This window comes from Triplophysa dalaica, chromosome 23, assembly GCF_015846415.1.
Source record: "Triplophysa dalaica isolate WHDGS20190420 chromosome 23, ASM1584641v1, whole genome shotgun sequence".
NCBI classification, from domain to species: domain Eukaryota; kingdom Metazoa; phylum Chordata; class Actinopteri; order Cypriniformes; family Nemacheilidae; genus Triplophysa; species Triplophysa dalaica.
This window is the reverse complement of record NC_079564.1, coordinates 19,015,295-19,038,312: the sequence shown is the minus strand read 5'-3', so window position 1 is coordinate 19,038,312 and position 23,018 is coordinate 19,015,295. Positions and strand designations below refer to the sequence as shown.

Here is a 23,018-nt window from a genome sequence, read left to right as displayed (position 1 = left end):
GTTGTGCGTAAGAACCTCAGTCCGACCAGGTCTCTCCTGAAAAAGAGTAGAAAAAGACCGGACCATCTCCGTTAGTTGTGATCGACGAGGGATGTTCAAGTGTGAGAAATCTCCCAAAACCTTGTGGAACGTCCGAACTGGCTCCATATCGGTTTCCTCCTCTTCCTCCACTACTTCCCTCACCATCATCACTTGGTCTTTACGATCTGGAAGATCTTTGGGTTCACACTCTGTCAGTTTCTCCCTGAATTCCTTTAAGAGATTCACATGTAGCACTTGTCTTGGTTGCCTCCTTTCAGGGCACAAAATCTCATATGTTGATGGACTCAGTTTTCGTGTGACCACATACGGACCTTGCCACTTGGCTAACAATTTATTTGTACCTGATGGTAGCAGTACCAGAACTTTCTGTCCAGGTTTCAAGTTCCTCTCACGCGCATGCACATCATACCATCCCTTTTGTTTCTGTTGGGCTGCACGTAAATTCTCCTTGGCCAGAGTCCTGTAGTTCTCCAACTTGTCTCGCATCTGCAAGATGTAAGAAGCTATACTGCACTGGGCTGGTTTCTCTGCAGTCCACGACTCTTTGAGCACGTCCAGGGGACCACGCACTTGCCTGCCAAACAAAAGTTCAAAAGGAGAGAAACCGGTTGAGCATTGAGGAACCTCTCGATATGCAAAGAGAAGATAAGGAAGCCATTTATCCCAATCCCTCCCAGATTCATCAACAAACTTCTTAATCATGCTCTTTAATGTACCGTTAAAACGTTCTACCAGACCATCAGTTTGAGGATGGAATGGCGTCGTTCTAATCCCCTTGATACCCAATTGTTGATACATAAGTTTCGTTAGTTTGGCCATAAAGTTAGTCCCTTGATCTGTGATAATTTCAGAGGGAACACCAACTCTCGATATCAAATCAACCAAACATCTTACAATGTGTTTAACCTTCACTGAACGCAAAGGGTACACCTCTGGATACCTGGTAGCATAGTCACATATTACCAATGCAAATTGGTGACCCGTACTGCTTCTCACTAACGGACCTATAACATCCATCCCTATGCGTTCAAATGGGGTCCCAATAATCGGCATGGGTTGTAAGTAACTTCGGTTTGCTTTTCGAACAGGTGCTACCATTTGACATTCATAATATGTTTTACAAAATTCTTGCACATCTTGGTACATTTTTGGCCAAAAAAACCTCTGACTTATCCGCTCATAAGTCTTCTGTTGACCTAAATGTCCTGACCAAGGTATGGTATGCCCCAGATGTAAAATCATCTGATGCAGTTCTTTCGGGACCACTAACCTAGGATTTTCGATATCATCGAGGTACAAAAGATCATCCGTTACAATGTACCTATCCCCACCAAATTTTGGTTCACCCACAGGTTTACCCTCTACCTCACACAGTTTCTGGAACAAGGGCTGTAAGGTAGGATCATTTTTCTGTAATTCCCTAAAGTTTTCAGGAATTTGCCAACGAGAATCAGTTAGTTCCAACCCAGGGTCAGAAAGTTTGCACAAATTCAGGACCCTATCTTTCCCCATATGTTTTTCTTGTCTTTTCTGTCTTTTACTTTTTTTATCCCTCCCCACAGTACCAAACAATTCAGCCTCTGCTGTAGGAAGAGGTTGTAACCCTTTAGTCTGGGAACGTGTGACTACGGCACACAATTTGGAAGTTGCCTCCACCAATTCAGTGAAACCAGGAAAATCTTCCCCTATCACCACGTCATGAGATAATTTCTCAACTACTCCCACTCGTAACAGGTATGCTTGTTCATCAATTACCATAGAAACAACTGCAGTTGGGTATGTCTGTTCATCCCCGTGTACACAGCCTAAACATACAGTATCACCATAGTTTAACATTTCAGAACTCAGCAATTCAGATTTAACCAGAGTTTGAGTACTACCTGTGTCAATCAGCGCCTGAGCGGACTGACCATTAACAATTACCCTGACACGATGACTATGTGTCTCTATACGTTTGATTGGTACATCACAGTCTTCCTTCCTGGGAACATAGCACATTTTAGTCACCTTAGTTTTCTTAAACGGACAGAAGGAAGCCTTATGTCCTGGTTGTTGACAATAGAAACAAATCAGAGTGGTATTAGAATGTTTGTCCGACACCGTCACAGTGTTATCAACAGGTTCCTCATATCTACCCCTACCCACAGTACCTTTATTGATCCGTGGTAGATCTCGATGTGCTGCCATATATCTCTCTGCCAGCTTTGCAGCTTCTTCCCCAGTCTGAGGTTGATTCTCCTTTACCCAGACTCTCACATCTGGACGCAACACTCTCAAATACTGTTCCAGTATGATAGTCTCGCCTAGCTGTTGCTTATCTTTTACTTCCGGTCGCATCCATCTCTGATACAGCCCTTTAATGCGATTGTAGGTTTCCCTTACACTCTCTCCAGTTGGCACGATCAGACTCCTGAACCGCAGTCGATACGTCTCCTCAGTCACGTTGTACTTGGCCAACACTGCTGCCTTGATATCCTCATAAGAACCAGAACGCTGTTCGTCCATGCTAGCATAGGCCTCCAAAGCTTTACCCGTCAACAGAGTTACCACTCGTGCTGCCCATTCGTCACCTTGCCAGCCCCAGGTCCTAGCGATGCGTTCAAAGCGTACGAAGAAACTTTCCACATCTTCCCCTTCCACAAAATCAGGAATTCTTGGCTCATGATAGCGTCAGAATGATGCTACAGGTTGTGGTGATATAACCGTCCCATGATCTTGAAGCTGATTCTGAGGAAGTTCTGGGAACAACATTGCTCCTTCTACAAACTGTCCTAGGCTTCTAGGCGTTGGTAAAGGATGATGGTGAGTAGGTTGTCTGACCTGTTCCTCAGACTCCCACCCCGTCTGAGGTTTTTGACAAATAGTAGCCTTTAGCCCCTTTAATTCATCAAACAATACCTTTTCATTTCTTTGTTGTTGTGTCATGAATTGTCTTATTTCTGAAAGGAAATCTTGACCTCCCGGAACTCTTTCCGCACTTTCTCGAGGTGTACCGAATTTACCAGTCTTTGGTCTCACTACCGGTTCTTGCACCTCCACCACTTGAAACAAGTCGGTCATGGCTTCCTCTGATGCCTCCACCTCCACATCCAGATCTCCTGCTTGCTTTTCCTCCTCCTCCTCCTCTCCTTCAGAAAACAACACTGGATGAGCTCTGGTACACCTTTGAGTCAATCCCTGTCCTTTAGCGGCCATCTTGAAATGTATAACTTGCCTCTTCTACTGCCAATTACTCCTTGAAGACTCCAAATCCCACTTCTGACACCAATTGTGATAAGGTAGCCGAGGCAGTGGCAGTAAATAGGAAAGTAGGCAAGGCACATCACACGCACATTGTGAGATTGGTGTTACGCTGGGATCACACCATCTACACTCCATAGTTTATGCGGACGACATCATCCAGATGGCCGCGTCGGCTCCCGAACTCCAAGAAAAGCTGGAGGGCCTTGCCACAGGCCTGGAAATCTGTGGCATGAGCCTCAACTCGAAAAAATCTGCAGCCCTAACCATTGAAAAGGATGGCAGGACCAAGACCATGATGCTCTGCCCTACATACTACACTACGGCAGGAGGTAGTATCGCACCGATGGGAGTGATGGACACCCAATGCTACCTGGGCCTCACCTTCAGTTGGAAAGGGAAGGTTACGCCAACAAGAACGCTGGACCTTGAGAGGATGCTAGCAGAGATCAGGGCAGCCCCCCTAAAGCCGCAACAGCGCATTATGATCGCAACGGACTTTATGATCCCGCGCTTGATCCACGTGCTGGTCTTGGGTCATGCCCACCGGAACACACTGAGAAGGATGGATGTTATGATCCGGAGGGCGGCCCGTGAAAGGATACATCGTTGGGGCTCCTGCACGCACCCTCCAGCAGAGGAGGACTTTCCATTCCGAGCCTTGAGTCTACCATTCCGTTAGCTCAGAAGAGCAGATATGAGAAGCTGCTCAACGGAGCCGACAGCTTGATTCAGGCGGTCACCCACACCAACGCTTTTAAGGTTATCCTCCGGAGGATCTCAAGCCCGATTAAGGCTGGAGGGGCCCTGGTGGTTAATGCTAAAGAGGCGAAGGAAGAGTGGGTGAGAAAACTCTGCACGTCTATGGACGGAAGGGAGTTAGCGGAGCCGGACGTTGATGAGGGGAGTCACCTGTGGCTAAAGAGGCCTGACAGAGTCTTCCCCAGATTGTACATCAGGGGGATCCAACTCCTTTGGGGGACTCTGTCAACGAAATCTAGAGCCTCTAGAGGGAGAGCTAACCCGGGCGACGACCGGAGGTGTAGGGGAGGTTGCTCTAATATCGAGACCCTTAATCACATCCTGCAGACTTGCGCGAGAACCCACGATCCCCGATGCGCCAGGCATAACCGTGTTATGCGGATGGTATGCAAGAAGCTCCACCGTGAGGAACTCAAGCTCTCTATGGAACCTATCGTCCCGTGCCTGAGAACGCACATCAAGCCCGACATCATCGTCCATCGCACCGAAAGACTGGTGGTGATGGACATTACGGTGGTGTCGGGTCTTAGACTGAGGGAGTCCTGGGATCTGAAGGTCGGAAAGTAGGGGAGTGAGGCGAGCATGAACGCGCTGAGGGCATGGTGGGGGTTCGATACAGCTATTGACCACCTGCCGGTCGTGATCTCGAGCCGTGGATTGATGTATGGACCGTCGGGGAGAGGCCTTCGACGCTTGGGGTTTTCGGAGAGGGACATCATGGATTTGTGACTGTGTGCAATCCAGGGATCCATAAACTCGTATGACACGTACATGAGGGGGAATTGAAGCAGCATGCACCATGACTTTGTTCGTAAGGACGACGATAATCATATCCTAATCTGTGCACACTAGCGCTAAAACGGCAGCGCCTCAGCTTGGCTCTTTAGTCGGGCTGAAAACTAGTGATAAATAGCCAAATGCCTCGTCATCTAATTAGTCCCACTGTCCCTACCTTCTCCGGATCGGTTCCACGTATGTGGAATGATCTGCCCGCTGCTAAAAGATCTGCAGATTCTGTAACCATCTTAAAGAATCGTCTGAAAACTCATCTCTTCCGTCAACACCTGACTGATCAGTTCTGACTTCTATTTCTTCTTTACTCTCTATAAAAAAAATCTAACTTAGCTCTGTATACTGTGTAAGGTTATATGAGACAAGGGGGGCGTGGTTTAGCGCTGTCTGCACGGAGAGGGAGTGTCGGGAGAAGGACGGTGAGTAAGCAGATCAACGGTTTAGTGAAAACACCTGCTTCTCATTCTAGTAATTGGCGAGAGAAACCAGGCAGGGAAAACGAGAGTCGGGTGCCAGAGAGACGGTGCATCCGGGAATACCCAGACAAGGAAAGAATCTTCAAACCAGAGTGTTGTGTTAAACTAAATGAGCGGGAGTACAACCCGGAAGTATTGCAAATAAAGAAAAATCTGTTTTCCCAGCCATGCCGACCCCGCCTCCTTTCTTCCTTATCTTTGAACGTGTTACAGAGACCAGTCTTCTTTTTTTGATTGCACTTATGCTTTTTGTTGTCCCTATGCTGTCCCAATTGCTTCCATTGCTTACCCCACCTGTAAGTCGCTTTGGATAAAAGCGTCTGCTAAATGACTAATCTGATCTGCTTATTTTAAAAAAGTAGAAAATAGCTGTCAACAGGAACAAAAACTGACTTTCGTTTGCAGATTTACTTGTTGTCGTTTCTGCATAAAAGTTTGATGGTTGCAGATTGTCTGCTCCCTATATTGACACAGCAGACGTGAGCGCACTGATGACGTATGATGTCTGCGTGAACAGGGTGCGCAGTCCTATGCAAAATACACGGGCTGAAACTGTACAAATGACCAGTCACAGTGTTCGGCCGGAATGTTTTGATTGGGCAAACGTTTTTTGGTCCTACGCATTTCACAGACGGTATATAATTATAAAAATATTATTTGACCACTGTACTTCTTGATTAATATCTATCAGGATGGAAAAAGATTTCCAACCAACATGAAAAGAATGTTTCTGGACGGATCACCCACCATGTCCTTAATCAGATGGTTGATTCGTCTTGTATGATGGGAAATATTGAATGAGCGAGTGTAGATCAGATGTACACTCAAACTCAGAATGCATTGTGGGTAAAACAAATGTAGGGAATGAGTTATACTCCAAACACTACAAAATGGCGGACACCCCAATTAGTGCACTATTTTGGAGAAAGGGGGCGAATTCAGACACAGCTAGTGAATGGTGACTAGCTATTTCTCTGTTATATTGAATTATTTTAGTATTACAAACAGTAACATGGGCGAGTACAATATGAGCAAAACGATATTTAAAGAAGGTGCAGATGATGTGCTGCACGTCAAACGCAGGGAAGGGTGTGTCTAACTTCCTTAAAACAAATAAATCAGATAAATCTGTAATCAGCATATTAAATAGCGAAATTCTTTACCTTGAGCAGGTCCAAATGTATGTAGTAATTGGGTATTTATTACCTGTGTCCACTGGTCCTAGAGATGTTGTTTAATATGCGGTCCGTGTCGTTTCTCATATGATAATTAAATACATTTACCTAAACCCATAGATTAAAACCTCAGAGGTGAAAACCATGAATTAAACAATCGTATACAAGAACTATTCCTTGTAATCACGCAATTCTGTCTTTAGATATATTTCGTAACTCTAGTCAGTTCATAAAAATCATAATTTCATGACAAAACTTATTTCTGATTTGTGTCCGAATTAAGCAAAATGACAAACCACTTTATTAAATTTAGATGTAACGTTACGCTAAGTTTTAAAATGATGTAAAATACCGCAGTCACGTTCATGCTATTTTTAGTCAGTTTATCTGCTGCACCTAAAAACTGATAACAAAACATAAAACTGTATGAAAAGGACAAAATATGACTTTACATAAATGTAAATTACTACAAATAAATTTAGTTTTGTTACCTTGTTGAATTTTACAGAATCATGTAAACTTTTCAGTCACAGTCGACACAGGCAGCCAGATGTCGCGGATTTAGAAAGATGCTCAGATCACGTGGTACACACGACCTGTCGGACGTCACACGTAATCGTGAAAATATATTAAACGGTGTGTGTGTGTGTGTGAACTAACTACATTTTTCTATCTGTAAATGATGACAATCAAAACATTATGTTCCCCTATATATTTTATTCCTCATGAAAAAAGAACGTTTAAATTTAAGTTCTTCACGTGGCCACTATATGTTTGAACGTTTACAAGAAGTTAATGAGAACAGAACTATGTATAATGTAAAAAAGACATGTTTCGTGCTGCTTAGGCCTATAAAGCAATGTGTAGAACTATAGGCCTACAGTTTATCAAAATACATTTACACAAAAGGAAATAAATCAGTTTAAACTCCTGAAGATACATAAAAGATTAGGACACATGTACATACTCATTTAGAAAAAACATCTAACAGTAAAGCTATGGTGAATTGTGGTATGATGTGATGCATAATGTCCTATTTAGTGGACACATTATTCAAAATGTAGGCCACTCAAATGAAATTAACACCTAAAAAACTTGAACTCATACTCCTTAGCTTTTCCATGTCATATTTTTTCTCCTGCAAGGGTCCTATTGAATTAAACAGATTGTGTGATAAACCGCTGTCGGTCTGTCAACAAAAGCCATGCCGATCTGATGGCCTTTAACTAAAAGTAAACACATTTCTATGATTTGAATGTAAATGGATGTATTGTGTGAGAAGAAACAGAGTGAACACAAAACACCTGTAGCATGTTTTAAACACTTTATTTCATTTAATGTCTAATAATCACATCATAGTTAACCACAATAAACACCTCATTCAAACCAAAAATATTATGAAATTCATTTTTAATGGAAATAACTAGAAAATAAAGGAAAATTAACAATTAAGAAAATCACCAAAACAACAGTCTGAGCTGGTTTCAGCATGAATGTGATCTACTTTACTGCATCACCAAAAACCAAAACCAGAACTACTAGTTTTGCACATGAATGTTGCGTTTCTTATTTTATGTTACTTCGGGGCTGGACATCTTGATAATGAATATAATTCATATCTCTCCCAGACTCAACAAAGAAAAGAAAATAAGAAAATAAACAATTATAAGAATGATTCGACACTATGCCCCTGGTCCTTCATGACACAATAAATTCAGTGCAACACATTCATTGCATCCCCCACCCCAGTTTTAGTTTTGACAGCATTATACTGTTTGTGTCTCTCAGCATGTATTGTAAGACTAATATTGATCAAATGTAACAGGTTCATTAAGATTATTAGAAGATGTTTAATAATATCAATGCCCACCTGAACATGACCCACCTGGCATCATCAGGGCAGACTGCCCACAACCAAAACAAGAAAGTCACAGCTGTCAGAGGACAGAATTTTAAGTGCTTTGCATCTTTATTGCATCTCAAAACTATTTGTTTTTTTTTTGTCTTTTTTCCAGAATAAAAAAAAAACAATAATAAAACAACCAGCCATTAAGGTAAAGAATATCAAGCACTCATTTGTGTTAAGCGTTAAAGCATTTTTTTTTTACATTTCTTTTGTTCTTGTGGCAATATTGAGTGCATTAGATGGCAGCATAGAACAATATGGGGAGAGCAACCGTAAATATTTGAAAAGAAAAAAGAAGTTGCACTTTGTTCTTATTATATCGACTGCATTTATGGGACAGATTGTGACCATTTCAATACAAACCATTGTTATACATATAATTAACCGTACTTAAATACTGTACTTATGGATGTCACAGATCAAACACAAATATTTACAAAAAAATATAAATATTAATTATTGCCCAAAATCAATTAATAAAATGACATTTATATGTCTGTTATTCACTAATTCCTAGGTGAAACATTTTAATAAATTCAGACCAACTTCAATGCTCAAAACCCACAGCTAAGTTTCCATTTTTATCTAAAAACCTATTTAAAACATGTTATTTCTGAACATCGGTGGATCTTTATTAACATGTCCTACGTTTCATCAAACATTTATTGATCATTCATCTCCTGATGAGGATTATTTGATGATGTCAAATTGACAGCTTTATTGCTTTATGTGTTTGAATGGGATTAAAGAAATCTGCTGAGAATAATACCTGCATATGGAACAAAACGTGAATTAAAACCCACGAAAAACCCATCCCTCCCTCCACAGATGGTAAAAATGAATAGTTACAAGAAAACATGTGTTCTGACCTCTTTACATCAAACCAAACATCTGCCAGTAGGATTTTCCACGCTCAACCTGACCATAAAAGAAGTCCATTTGAAAATAAACTACTACAGAAGATGCTACCAGAAAGATCAGCTACAAGCTCCGCAGGAACTTTCAACATCACGCTATCAAGCTTCGAAAAGACCTGCAAAAACACGCAATAATAGAATCATCCAAATAACCACCTGATGCACAATTCAACGTTTCTTAAACCGCAACTAGTTCAAAGGTTTCAAGCCCTGACATTCAGTTCTGTGGCTCTCTAAAGGCAGATGATTTAAGTGCCACCCGCAGGCAAACCTTCCAGCAGATATAAACAAACCGTATCTAAATCAATGACAACAAAACCCTCTGCACGAAACTCCATCTTCGTCTTGCTTTCCGCTTTTTAAAGTTTCTTCCCTTCAGTGTTCCTCCTCAGACCTTCTTCACTTTCACAGAGCCGTCTGGAGCTACATTTGACGTTATGATCTTAGTCCACGGTGTTTGTAAGTTACATCTTAAAGGCATTGTAGAAGATGGTTATATATTGCTTTACAATAATGAGAAGAAAGAAACATCCGCTGGTCACAAAAACAAAACTGAAGGATAAAACAAACAGTTCAATTCTACATTATTCACTCAAACACACAATCACGATACACACAGATTCAGATAGCCTATGGGTTTTAATGTACTGACGGTCACATGACAGCCCCGGTGTGCTGAACGACGCTGCTTTCAAGCCAGCTGTGGGTTTATGCGATAAAACTATATTTCCCAACATCCTCTGCAGGATAAAGCATTAGTTGAGTGCTGCAGTCATGAAGTGGTTTTGTAGGCCGATATCCAGAGTTCGATTTAAACATCATGAAATCAATGGGTTTTGGTTTAAATGGCTAAAATAAGGTCTGGAAGCATTTTGTTCTACGACATAAATCACACCAGTAATACCCCACTCCTGATTTTTTAAAGATTGTACAGGTCTTGGAAAAAGGTCGTTGATAATAAGTCGGTACGTGGGACTACAGACATGGTCAGAGACACTAAATGTCATTGTGCATGAAAATCTCGAAAGTGATGCAACACGGACACAAATCTCAAAAATGATGGATGGAGTAGTTTCCTATCAAAGAAAATGTTTTTAATAAAGTTTAAAAAGTTGTTGGAATCCTGGTGGTATTGGTGTTGATCGAGCATAGTAAAAAATACTTTTACTTAACGCTTCAAAATCCATAAACATTGTCTTTATTTGTGACGCCTATCTTGATGGACACGACGTGTGTCATGTACTTTTGTTGATCATAGAGCTTACTCTTTGTAATATTAAAAATCCTATTGCCTTATTTGAGAACTTCTAGTTTGGCCTTCACAACTACATGGGCACTGCAGCACTCATCCAATTTGCATCATTAGATCATCATCACAGCTGGAAATCCTCCTGCTTTTCTGAAAGGTGAATGATGTGAAACACTTTTAAACTCTTCTCAGCAGGACCTGAAGGCAGCGTGGGATGATGGCCAGATGGATCTAGATGTTTAAATGTTCAGGCTAGCTACATTAATCATGAACCAAGTTTCAACACTGTTGTACAGAGAAACAAAGACCAAGATCTAGATGTCATGCTCTATATCCTATGAGAAAGCAGATGTTGTGATTGTTGTGTTGTGAGGTGCATGAGTTTAGGCTTATAAATGGATCCTGCTGGGTTTATGGTCAAACCAAAGCTTAAAAAAAAAACTAATTCAGACCTTAATCAGAGCCCCCACTACCCCTGGAGGAAGAAGTTCCCTACCAGCCTTCTTCATGCAGTCTGACGTTTAACAAACACACCCATTAAACGAGTCATAGCAATGGTAGGGCGAAAAGGAGAAGAGAAGTCACGTCAAGAGTCCGTCGAGCGAGCCGACGTTTCCGCCCTGTTCCTGGGAGGAGAGGAGGGTCGGGGTGGTGTGGGAGCGGGGGAGACCCGCGGTGGCGATGGAGTCGTTGAGCGAGACACTGTTGCGTAACAGGTGGGGTTGGGCAGAGCCGTCAGCCGAGGCGGGCCAGATGATGATGTCGGCTCCGTGGTCCGTGCGAGAGCGGGCTTTCTCGCGGAAATGAAGCTTGAAAGACTCAATCTGCATCAGAGTGTGAGGAAAGACAGGACAGAGGGAAACAGAACATAAAAAGAGGGTAACATGGGAGGAGGTGACGGGGGATTGAAATGGAAAGGGGAAAGTGACGGCAAACAGCAGAGTTAGATGCCTGAAAAATAAGAAGTCGAAACGATTTCATGATCAGAGAACTGCATTCACAACAACATCACGACCAGGGTCTGAAATGAACTTTTCACAGTCAAAAGATTCATTGGAATAAACATTTGAGTCATTTGAGTTTTTTGTCTTGAATTTCTAATAAACAAATTTAAGCACAATAAAACAAAAGGGTTCCATTTCTAAAGAGAATTTAGTAGGGTTTGACTTAACCAAGAAAGAAACGTTTTACCAGAAAACAAGACAAAAATAAGATTTTTTTTCCAGCATGCACAATATGTATTAAATTTCATATTTGAAAGCACATCCGTTCTCTAGGTTAGATTATAATGAATCTGGTTAATTGGTAAATTTCAGACCCTGATCACAACAGTGCTTCACCGGAAACAACAACATTCATTCTGATGGGACTGATGTCAGGAGTCTAGTCTGTCAGGGGCTTTGGGGCTCGGGCAGGTTTCACACAAACTTACTTGTTTCAGGGATGAGTGAGTCCAGACCCTGGGGGTCCCGGAGCTCCTCACTACTGCAGGGGGCGCTGCCCTCCTTCAGCCCATTCTCCTGTCCAGAGCTGACTGCCGGCTGGGCGGCCGGGACACCACTAGAGGGAGCTTGACTACCCTCAGCTGTCTCCTGGACCCCCTCAGCCTAAAAACACACAGCATGCCAATGTCAATAGAACATGATGTGATGAAATGTTCATGAACTCAAACAAAATATAAATCAAACACCTGATGTGGTGAAGTGAAACATTCAGACACACACCAATGTATTGAATTGTTTCTTCAATTGATGCACTAGAAAATGCTTAAAGTGAAATGTTTAAAATCATCCCATGATGCACTTCAGGAATGAAAGTAAAGATAAAACAAGTTCTGTTTTTTGATTTCTAGATTTGGACTTTTCTTATATTTTCTTTAAGAATGACAGATTTCATGTGTCCAGATGTTTCACTGCTGGTGTGTACACACAGTGAGAAATAAATGAAAACGGCAATCACAATGACAAAACAGACACATCATCACTCCTTCAATATATTTCAATGATAACAGTTGACTATTGTGTTTAATATAACTAAAATTAAAAGGAGAAAGACTTAAATGATGAAGCACAATGAAGTGATATGAAGGTGTTTCTGTGATTTAACCACACGTGTTATAAATAGTCAATATAATATTTGCAGTATGATTAACACTGACAGGTTCTACTTTTTGGTCTGTACAAATGGATTCAGGGTGTGCATGAGTACAAAACTATAATAGAGTGCAGGCGTGCAGGTGGTCATATGACTGAAATGAATGGCCATAGGCTGAGGGGCAGGTGACATCACATTCAGCTTTCATGAATTTCACACTCCCGCCAATCAGAGGTTGAGAAAACAAGCACGACCTAAATGACAGATCTCTTCTGACTGTAATGTTAACTCTTTACTATCAGACAAAACCCTTTATTATTCGAAAGACAGAATGGAGTTACAGCAGAATACACATACAAGTGATTCTACTGAGGTCGGAATGAAAACCTTTACAAACATTACCCATGGTTCTACTTCAAGTAAAATAAATACAAAAACATTACTATAGAACCACATAATAACTGGAGTAACTATAGCTTATTTGTAGTACAATGGTATTTGTTTTGTTCCTGAAAAAAACATAGATACTATAATAAAACCATGGGTAAAAACGCATGAACTTACAAACACAAACATGAAGAAATAAAAAGCAAAGCTTTCTCCAAGATCTGAATTTGATCAGCATGTGTTCTGAAGTTCAATAGATTTTTTAATTGACTTGAATTCACTCACCACTGATTCACATTCTTTGAACGTTTGTATTCTACAGAGGATTTTAAAGGACAAAGCTTTGTACAATTTCATCCCTGCAGACAATCTAGAACACAGGGTTCCTACACATTTTCCATTATGAAAATTCCACTTTCCAGACTCAAACATACAGACTTCCCAGAAGATTTTTCTGGCCATAGTTAACATATACAGAAGACGGTTTAAAAAATCGAATTGTTCACATTTATATTATTATAATATTTTTACTGTTACAGCCATACCTCATACATATGAATGAACACCAGACCAAGACATGTTCAATGCACAACATTTTAGAATTGGAATGTAGTGCAATGCAATGTGAATCATTGGTCTAATGAAATAACTGTAAGCCTTCAACCAACAGCAACAGAAGGATTGGTGAAATATACTGCATTAGTGAAAATTAAAAGAGAAATAAAGTCCACAAACTTTGCTTCTTTTAAAATTTGACAACGTTCAATCCAGGCCATATGCAGGAATGAAATGAAGAGGTCCAAAAAGAGTTTTTCCCAAACAAACAAAAATGATTTTCTTGAGCTACATATGAGCATTTTAGAACAATGGAGTGAAAATTATATAACAATAGCTAAAGCAATGTCTGTATTTTATGTTTATCAGTGACGAGTAAACACACAGTCAATTGATATTTTTATTTCAATTTACAAATATTACCAGATTGAATACAATCAATCTTATAAGAGCATTTGGGTTTGGAATGACAAATGTAATTTGCTATTCCTTTGACTTTTTGTGTAGCTACAGACAAAGACATCAAATTACAAAAGTTGCAGACACTTGATTTTTTATTAAAAATAGTTATAATAATATAGAAAGAGAACAATTAAGAACAATAATGTATTGATGCGTTTGAAATATTTGCAATTAATATTGTTGTCGTAATAGGCTAACTACAACCTATAAACGCACCTGAGTCAAAGCCATGCGGTTAAGGATGAACTAGTGAAGGTCTGGTCATGTTTTTGTCTCGTTTCATTTTGTAGATTGCATTATTGGATATTACAATCGGCCGTTTAGTCAGATTCATGAACATAAACTGCGTAACATCAAATCACAGCACACAGTCCTCCAGCAGATTTGGTCCGATCTTTAGGCAGCGCTCAAACATGCTCCAAACTTGATAAAAATATATTTATTATTAGAAATTCTTAATTTGACAATTTATTAAACCAAATATGTCAATAGTCTGGAAACTCATCATTTTCAACATACACATTTTCTTTTTTCCATACTAATACAGACCTGGAAAACAATCAACTCAAAATCCATACTTTCCGAAACGTGTAGGAACCCTGACCTCTTCTCACACTTTAAAACCAAATGTTCATGTTCTCTATGAATGATGATCTCACCTTGACTTTACCTCCACCAGGCTCATGATTGACATTATCCATTGAGCCGATTTTGGACTGAGCTTTGTAATTCATCTTATGGCTCTCGATCTTCACATCTCCTCCACCTGTCAATCATAACACACACACATCTCACACATGTGCTTAGAACCTCGTCAAGTGAAGCAGCACTCGTTGAGAAAGAACTCATACCTGGTTTATGTTTCATGTTGGCTTTGGAGTCGCACTTTGAGGTTACTTTACTAACGTCAACCTTCTTATTGAGAATCTGGATCTGTGAACACATACGACATCCCAAAACAACACATGACAATCCAATCCAATCGACACAAATCTAAACTCTTCCCAAAATACCGTTGACATGCCATGCACTCAGTGCGTCAAGATGAGAGAGGAAAAACTAATTCAGAATAACTGAAAAACAGAGATGTCTGAGAGCGTAATGCAGCGGTTTTGACAGCGTGCGAGACAAGATTATGAACAAACGTCAAGGCCTCCAGAATCCAGAATTTGATCTGAAATGTGTTGAAAAACAGAAGAGGATTTGGCAACATTCCTCATGGAGCATCAGCAGGTCTTATTTGTTGGCAGAAGAAAGAGTCTCATTGTCTCAGATGTGAACGTGGACACAATGGACACAGAGAGAAATGATTGTGTTTGTTTGGAGACGACTACACCGCATGCAGTAACGTTACTTACGTTCCCTCCACCAGGAACATGTTTCATATTGTCCTTGGAGCCCAAGCGAGACGTGACGTGACTGTAGTCCACTTTTTTGGAGAGTATTTGAACCTACAGCAGCACGGCGGGGCGGACGGGAAGGACGGGACACCAGGGAGGTTCAGGTTAGAGAGGAAGACAACAGAGGAAGAGAGCAGAAGCTTCTAAACCAAACCACACCAGCACCTCATGTCATGCACTAAACACTGAGAAATCAACTGAAGAAACGCTTGTGTGATCCAGCTTCACCAGTGCAATGAAAAGGGTTTAGAATGGAAGGTGTTTCAATGATGGTGAGTTGATGAATGTGTGGATAAAGAGTGCAGGGTATCTCAACGTCTATAAAAGCATTCCCACCAGTTAATCCTTTTTACACGCAAAAAAAAAGAGAAACATTAACAGCGTCTAGACTGAAACAAGAAGCCTTCGTCACACATCGAGAACATTTAAAAATGAATACAACCACAACATATAACCTAGCCTACAAAAACTTATTTTAGGTTTTTTAAAAGTCTTTTATGTAAGAGTGTTTTAAGAACATTTTATGCTAGTGTTTCCGAAAAGATTCTGGATTAATGCTGATAAAATAAACTTAACATTACTGCAAGAAAAATGTATCAACTTGGAGAGAACTGTCTGAGTCGACGTTAGGAGAATATTTCCAGTTAGCTGGGAATTCACAGATTCATCACATGACCCCCGAGCATCATCATTTGAGTATTCCTGCTGTCAAATGGAACGTGAGTATGTGAAATATAAAAATGTGAATGTGACAAAGACTTCAGATTAAAAGAGGTACATATTAGAAAATGATGAGCTTTTGAATGCCCAAACCAGACAAAAGGGCTTTTCAAACTGCGCTTAACATCAGGTTATCTTCATTCTAAACCTCGCTTTTAACCAGGTTATCAAACTCTGCTCCGATTTTGCATTGCGGTGCCAAACATGTGCAGTGTGAAATGAAGCGGGGGTAGAACGATACCACCAGACGCTTAGCAACGGACACCCAATCAAAAACTGAACAGTGCTTACCTCAAGCTGTGTACACTCACTGAGTATTTTTTTTTAGTAAGTAACGTCTAAGGAGGCTCAAAACACGCACTTTTTTATTCAGTCAGTTTGACGCTGCAGTATTTATCCAATCACGACTGTTGACACCGCAAATATGCAAATACGAATGTTAACCCAGGGTTTAGTGATGTACAGTGTGAAACATCAGGTTATGAATGTCCAGGATCATCTCTTAACCTCTGGTCAACTATAAGCAGTGTGAAACAGATAACCCAGTATTCTGTTTACCTGGGGGTTTAGAATAACCCGGGGTAAACCATTTCATGTGTGAACAGCCCTAATGAGATCTCTACACTTTAAAAATTATGGGTTTCAAACCAATGGTTGGTACCATATGAACAAACCCAACGGTTGGTTTAAATTCATTTAGAAAATAATTTCTTTAGGAGTTAGAAATGATATATTTTACTAAACGACACGGCATTTTTTTCAGCTCTAGGCTGAGACACATTCTGTATTCACACAATATAAACACTTATTTTAAAAGCTGGGTAGAATAATTCTGTCAATCTACCATTTGAGAAGAGAAATGAGAGGCTGAGAGCACAAACAGGAGAGAAGATGAGATGAATGATGAGATGAACTCACTTTGCCCTGGCTGATGTCTTTACTCTGAGTGTCCGTTCTGTTCTGAGAAACTGTGACCTGGCGGAACAAGCCCAAAATACACCCCCCACGTCAAATCAATCACTCACATGTGAAGGAAGAGATGCCCTGACCTGCCAACAACACCTCGGTGTCAGATCATGAATAAACTGTTTCAGGATCACAGGAGGACACCAAGCTAAAGTTTGTGGTGACAGTTGAAGTTTCTCAGAAGGGCATTAGGGAGGAGGGAGGTTTGCGGTGTTCGCTAACACAGAGAACTCAGCCGGGAAAAGATGACAAACATGAGAAGAAGCTGACGAACTTGAGGATGTGAGTGACTTAGAATGCTGTAAAACCTGGCATCTAAATCTACATAGCTATGCTCTAAATAGCTGAAAATCATGCAGCATTTCCTGCACTCATAATCAGATGACATTGGGAAACAGGAAGTTAACATTTGCATACAGAAAGTTTAGTGTTAAGGACAGAAAACCATGCGAAAGAGCAGTAGTTGTGTTTTAATGACTGCAGAATGATCTGGACACCTCACACCAGACTTGTTTTTTTTATGTTAAAGTCCTGGTGAATTGGAACTTGCGATTGTGGAGTGAAATGGAATTTCGAATTAGAAAAATAGTGGAGGTGGCTTTTGTCTTTCTCTGCGATTTGATTGTAAAATACCACAGACTAAACCAGTACCTGTACTGCAAATGTAAGGCCTATACTGTGATGCTTTGAACATAATACCATTTTGGAAATGGATCATGACGACACCATGTTTTATTGTGTGACATGATGCCATAATATAACTACACCATGTTAAGGGTGTGGTGCCTCAAACATAACCTATTGAAATACTATGGTTGCTTTCAGATGATATCATGGCATCGTATGAGTAAATGATAGTCATGCAGTACCAAGTAATATATCAAAACACTAGTGTTTCCCTCATGGTACCATGGTATTTGTGAAACATCAGGTGTATAGAGCTATAAAGGGAGTGAATATTGAGGAATCTGTCATCTGTATCTGACATGTTTCATAGGGCACATGAATGATGAGTTATGTTGTACCTTTCCTCCTCCGGGCTGGTGTTTAATGTTGTCCGTAGAGCCGATCTTGGAGCGGGCCATTTTGATATCTGTAGCAGAGGAGGAGCCAGGACGAGGGGCGGGGCGAGCTGTAGCGCTGGCGGTTGTTGAGTTGGGTCGTGATGGGCGGGGTGCGGGAGGTTTCTTGTCGGCTGCTGTGGTGCTGCTGGTGGTGGAGGGTGTTTTTGTGGGACGAGCACTGATCCTGCTTGTAGCGGTGGATGTTCGGAGAGGTGCTGTTTTAGAACGAGCAGCATCTGAAACAGAAACACATGGAGGTTCGATGGACTGCACCAAAGCTCTAGACAATTCTGTCCTGAAAGGGTCTGTGAGCACTTTTCTATTCCATCCTTTCAGTGAGGCATAGATCAAGTGTTTGAGAGGTATGTGAATGTTCACTTTTATAGCACAAATCTGTGTGTATGTCAGTTTAAGAGAATCTTTTCCAGCGCTGCGTTGACTTCAGATCACTGAAGCTGTGACCCAGCGGTGTTCTGTGTGTGTGAGATTATCAGAGCTGGATATTCACACACATCTTTCTTCAGGCTTCAATGTGTGCATACACAACCTCTGCAGATCTCACCTGTTACTAAACTAAACACCTGCTGCTTCTATTATCATCACAAACAATACCATTCCTCTGAAAAATGAATTTTCGAGAATTTTATATTTTGTAAATTGTATTTTCTCTAATTAGAAACTGATTCCAATCATATAGAAACTACCTGCAAACAACACACAGATTATTATTTTTACAGAATCAGCAATGTACCCAACCAGTCAAAAGTTTTGGAAAACTTGAATAAAATGTTTCATTGGTGTATGCTTAAATGTATGAAATTAGTTTCACAGACAAAAATATAATTGTGCAAATATAAACTTTTATTAACAAAGAGCTCAGAATTGATGGGAACTCCATTTTAGCAATAAATAAACAAAACTACTACAGTATGTGTTGTCTGTATTGTTGTGTCTGTTCTGACATGTCTTCACTGTATAACTGCTTTAAAACAATGCAATTATAGGAAACAATCTACCTGTGGTTTTCAGTGTGGTTGTTTTCTTCTCTTCAGGTTTACCGTCAGTCTTTGTGAGAACAGCTGTAGGACAACAGAAAATAAAACTGTGAATTTTTTTCATGTTTGAATGAGTCAGATGTATGCGTGAGACTCAGACTGACCCGGGCGTCGGGTGGCGGGAGCACTGGCTGTTGACCGTGTTGTGGTTGATGTGCGTGTTGTTGTGATAGCCGGTTTGTTTTCCGCTGTTGTAGACAAGCTGTTTTTGGGGGCGGCGGGCCGAGCAGGAACCGTCGAGACCTTTGGCACAAGTGGGCGCTTCTCCGTGGCCGTCTGCCAGATGAGAACACACAAAAGTTATATTAATCAAAATATTCTCCTGCAGCTGATTTAGGGCTTGTTTTCTCAGTTTGACACAAATATGTTAATGTTGCTTCAATAACACACAGCATCCGCTGAATGAACATCTCAGATCATTGTGTCAACTTGAGCGTTTTGACCATCGCTTGAATATTGACGTTCACACCTTGTAAATTCAATGCAGTCAGTCATGGACCACACACACAGGGACTAGACTGGTTTTGATGTCTTGTGTGGTGTTGGGATGGGTGGAGACTCACCTTGGGCTTGACCTCTTTAGCCGCTGTGCTGGAGGCAGTGGTGGAGGTTGCAGTCGTGTGGGGTCGAGTGGATGCTGTAGCCGGTCGTTTGGTGCCAGCGGATGGGGAGGGTGCTTTGAGCACAGGGGCTTTTTTGCTGAGGGGAGCGGGTGCACTGGTGGACGAGGTAGGGGTCGGACGCTTTGGAGCAGGTGTAGCGGTGGAGGCGGAGCTTGGCCGGGGTCTGGTGGAGATGGGTTTGGTTGCCCCGGCGACAGGCTGTGCAGATGACACCCAACGGATGGAGGGCGAACAATGAACAAAAACGAAAAAGACAAATGATGAGCAAAGCCAGCTGTTAAATGCAGAGAGTTCAGAAGTGTGAATTGAACAATTAATAATAACCTGTGTAAGAGATACATGAATTGTGACATTGATGTGCTTTCTGACATGCAAAAATCTAAATTATTAGCATTAGCAGACGCAATAGCAGGATGGTTAATGGAGGATCAAGGAAAAGCAGAATGTATTCACAAACCTTGGTCTTTTTCTCAGGACTGCTCAAGTCTTTCGCAGTGCTTGCGGCAGGTTTTGCCGCAGTGGGTTTAGCAGCTGGCCTTTTGGCTTTCTCTCCTTTCTCGTCCTTCTCAGCTTTGGCAGACTTCTTATCAGCGGATTCAACCTTTTCTGTCTTCTGTTGGACTTTATCTTCATCCGTCTTCTGTTCTTTTTCAACTTTTTCCTTTTCCAGCTTCATATCCGGTTTCTTCTCTTCTGCTGTGTCTCGGTTAGATTCGTTCTCATCAGCTTTGACTCTCTCACGCTTCACTTCAGGCTTTTCTACTGTCTTCACCTTCTCATTGTCCATGTTTATGGAGGACTCCGTCTTCTCCGTCGTCTCTTTCTTCTCTGATGGTATCTCATCTTTCTCAGACACGTCTTTTGTCAGAGGGTTTTCTACCTGATCGACTTTCTCCGTCACTTCAACCTTCACCGGTGTTTCCATCTTGTCAACTTTTTCAATCTTGTCTGTTTTCTCTTCTTTCTTATCAGGTTTGGTCGTTTCTTTCATTTTCTCTGGAGATTCCTTCAGTTGGATTTGACCGGTGTGCTCAGTTGTGTCTTTCTGCTCAAATGTTTTCTCATCTTTCTGAGTCTTGTTGATGACATCAGAGTTGTCAGATTTCTGGATGTTGTCGGTTTTGTTCACCTCTGGCTTGTTTTTCTCACAGTTTTCTGGTAGGAGACACACAAAAGAGATATTTAGTTATTAAACACATAAAAATGCTGTGTGACTCATGGCTTTTGCACGAGATGTTTCCTTCACACTGGACATTTTCTATCCATAAAAGACAGACTAACACAGCTATAAATGAAATCTGTCACAACATGTCTTCATATCTCTTGCTTTGGTCCCTCCATCCAGTTTCTTTAATCATGTCATTCATAAGGATCATGTCATTTCGAAGAGTAAACCCACTGTATGTCTCTTCTGAACACATCTCAACAATAACAGTGACGTCCGCCTCAGAAAACCCCCGATAAAAACATCACTTTTATATCAACTATCACTCCCTTTCAAATGTTCACTATAAGTTGCATAATGACCCGACACAATTTTTTGGTAAATATGCCTTTCATGAAGCTGCAAAAAAAAGCCTTGGAAACTGCAACTTTTTACTGCCCTCAGCCAAACCATTTATCAGAAATATTTTAAATGTTTCATCTATAAGAGAACATAGCCTTATAGTGAAAACAACACTGTGTTGTGACATGATGTGTAGCAACATCTGCTTTAAAGGAGCAACGTGGGATTTTTAGGAGGATCTATAGACAGAAATGCAATATAATATACAAAATCATTTCTTCAGAGGTGTATAAAGACCGTAAGTAATGAACCGTTATGTATTACACTGAATTCCTCATGTTGCACCGTCATGTTTTGTACAGCTCCAAAAGCTCTCTACCCTGCAGTACGTCGTCCGGTTGTCCCTGACTTCACAAAGGGGGGAAACATGTCTACTAACTTACTGCTTACTGCTATCTTGCTGTGAGATCAAATGCCTTTAACAGAGTTGCTCGTTGCTATTTCCTCTTAGCTAGCTCGGCCCTCAACATGTTATGGAATGTTGAGCTTCATCATAGCTTAGACCACACAAATAATAATACAAATGAATAAAATAACCAAAGTCGACACGAGTATATACAAGCAGCACACTGGTTCCAAACAATGATGCTCAAAACTGCTCCGTCACACAGCTAATATTACAACAACAACACATATTTGTTCTAACAAACTGAAAAATCAATGATACTAACATACTGATCTGAATCAAAGCAATCTCCTCTGGGGTGATTCTTTTTCTCCAAAGTCTCTGCAGGAAAGTATCTCCATAGATATCTATAAGTATCTCTGCTAAATGCCTTCGCCATAGTACCGTGGGTCCTAACGCTTCTCTGATGGAAAGTCTTTATAATATTATCACAGGTCCTTCCTGACTTATATCCTCTTTATACTTAAAATCCACAGATCCTTAATTTAATGTAATAAATGAGACATGGCTCTTTCTGCAGTGTTTCTAATGTCCACATGAGCTCTTCCCTTCATCAACATGTGGTAGCCACCGTCGTGTTTCTAAAGGGAGGGGTGAGAGGAGGACAAAGAGATTGGTTTTAATTCTCAAACTCACCAGTGGTGGCCGCTATAAATCCCACCCTAGACTTTATACAACAAAAAGTTAATCTGTTCCCAGGTAATAATTTTCTACTGTACTTTTCTCTGCATTATCTCATACTTTTGTATCCTTTGACTTATACATTTGAATTAAACATAGTAAATCTCAAGCAACATGTTGCTTTCGCATGCAAAAAAAGAAATACTAGTGCATAAAAAAAAACACATCATTAAAGTGATAGTTCACCCAAAAATGAACACTCTGTCATCATTTACCCGCCCTCTTGTCATTTCAAACTGTCATGAGCTTCTTCGCAGAACACAACAGAAAATATTTTGTAGAAAGTTGGTAAGTGGACAGCACCGGCTCCCATTCACTTCTATTGTATCGACACAAAACCAATGCAAGTAAATGGGGTCCAGTTAACAACATTCTTCAAAATATCTTCTTTTGTGTTCTGCGTTAGAAATAGGTCATTCAGGTTTGAAATGACAAGAGAGTGAGTAAATGATGACAGAATGTTCATTTTTGGGTGAACT

At 40.8% G+C, this 23,018-nt stretch overlaps 1 protein-coding gene across 10 annotated transcripts in view; it reads right to left on the bottom strand.

The window, feature by feature from the left end:
• Positions 1-7,797: 7,797 nt before the first annotated feature.
• LOC130413482 (microtubule-associated protein 4) overlaps positions 7,798-23,018 on the bottom strand; it is a 66,848-nt gene continuing 51,627 nt past the window's right edge. For 6 of the 10 annotated variants that reach the window (XM_056738721.1, XM_056738722.1, XM_056738720.1 and 3 more), the window contains 11 exons: positions 20,343-21,040; positions 19,826-20,083; positions 19,367-19,538; positions 19,224-19,286; positions 18,169-18,443; positions 17,096-17,152; positions 15,416-15,508; positions 14,909-14,990; positions 14,717-14,823; positions 11,992-12,166; positions 7,798-11,510 (listed from right to left, as the gene is read on the bottom strand). In XM_056738721.1, coding sequence (XP_056594699.1) covers positions 11,503-11,510; positions 11,992-12,166; positions 14,717-14,823; positions 14,909-14,990; positions 15,416-15,508; positions 17,096-17,152; positions 18,169-18,443; positions 19,224-19,286; positions 19,367-19,538; positions 19,826-20,083; positions 20,343-21,040 — 1,988 coding nt within the window. In that variant the 3' untranslated portion in view covers positions 7,798-11,502. The remainder of the gene's footprint in view (positions 11,511-11,991; positions 12,167-14,716; positions 14,824-14,908; positions 14,991-15,415; positions 15,509-17,095; positions 17,153-18,168; positions 18,444-19,223; positions 19,287-19,366; positions 19,539-19,825; positions 20,084-20,342; positions 21,041-23,018) is intronic. The other 4 variants (XM_056738723.1, XM_056738725.1, XM_056738726.1 and 1 more) reach the window with 4 other exon arrangements.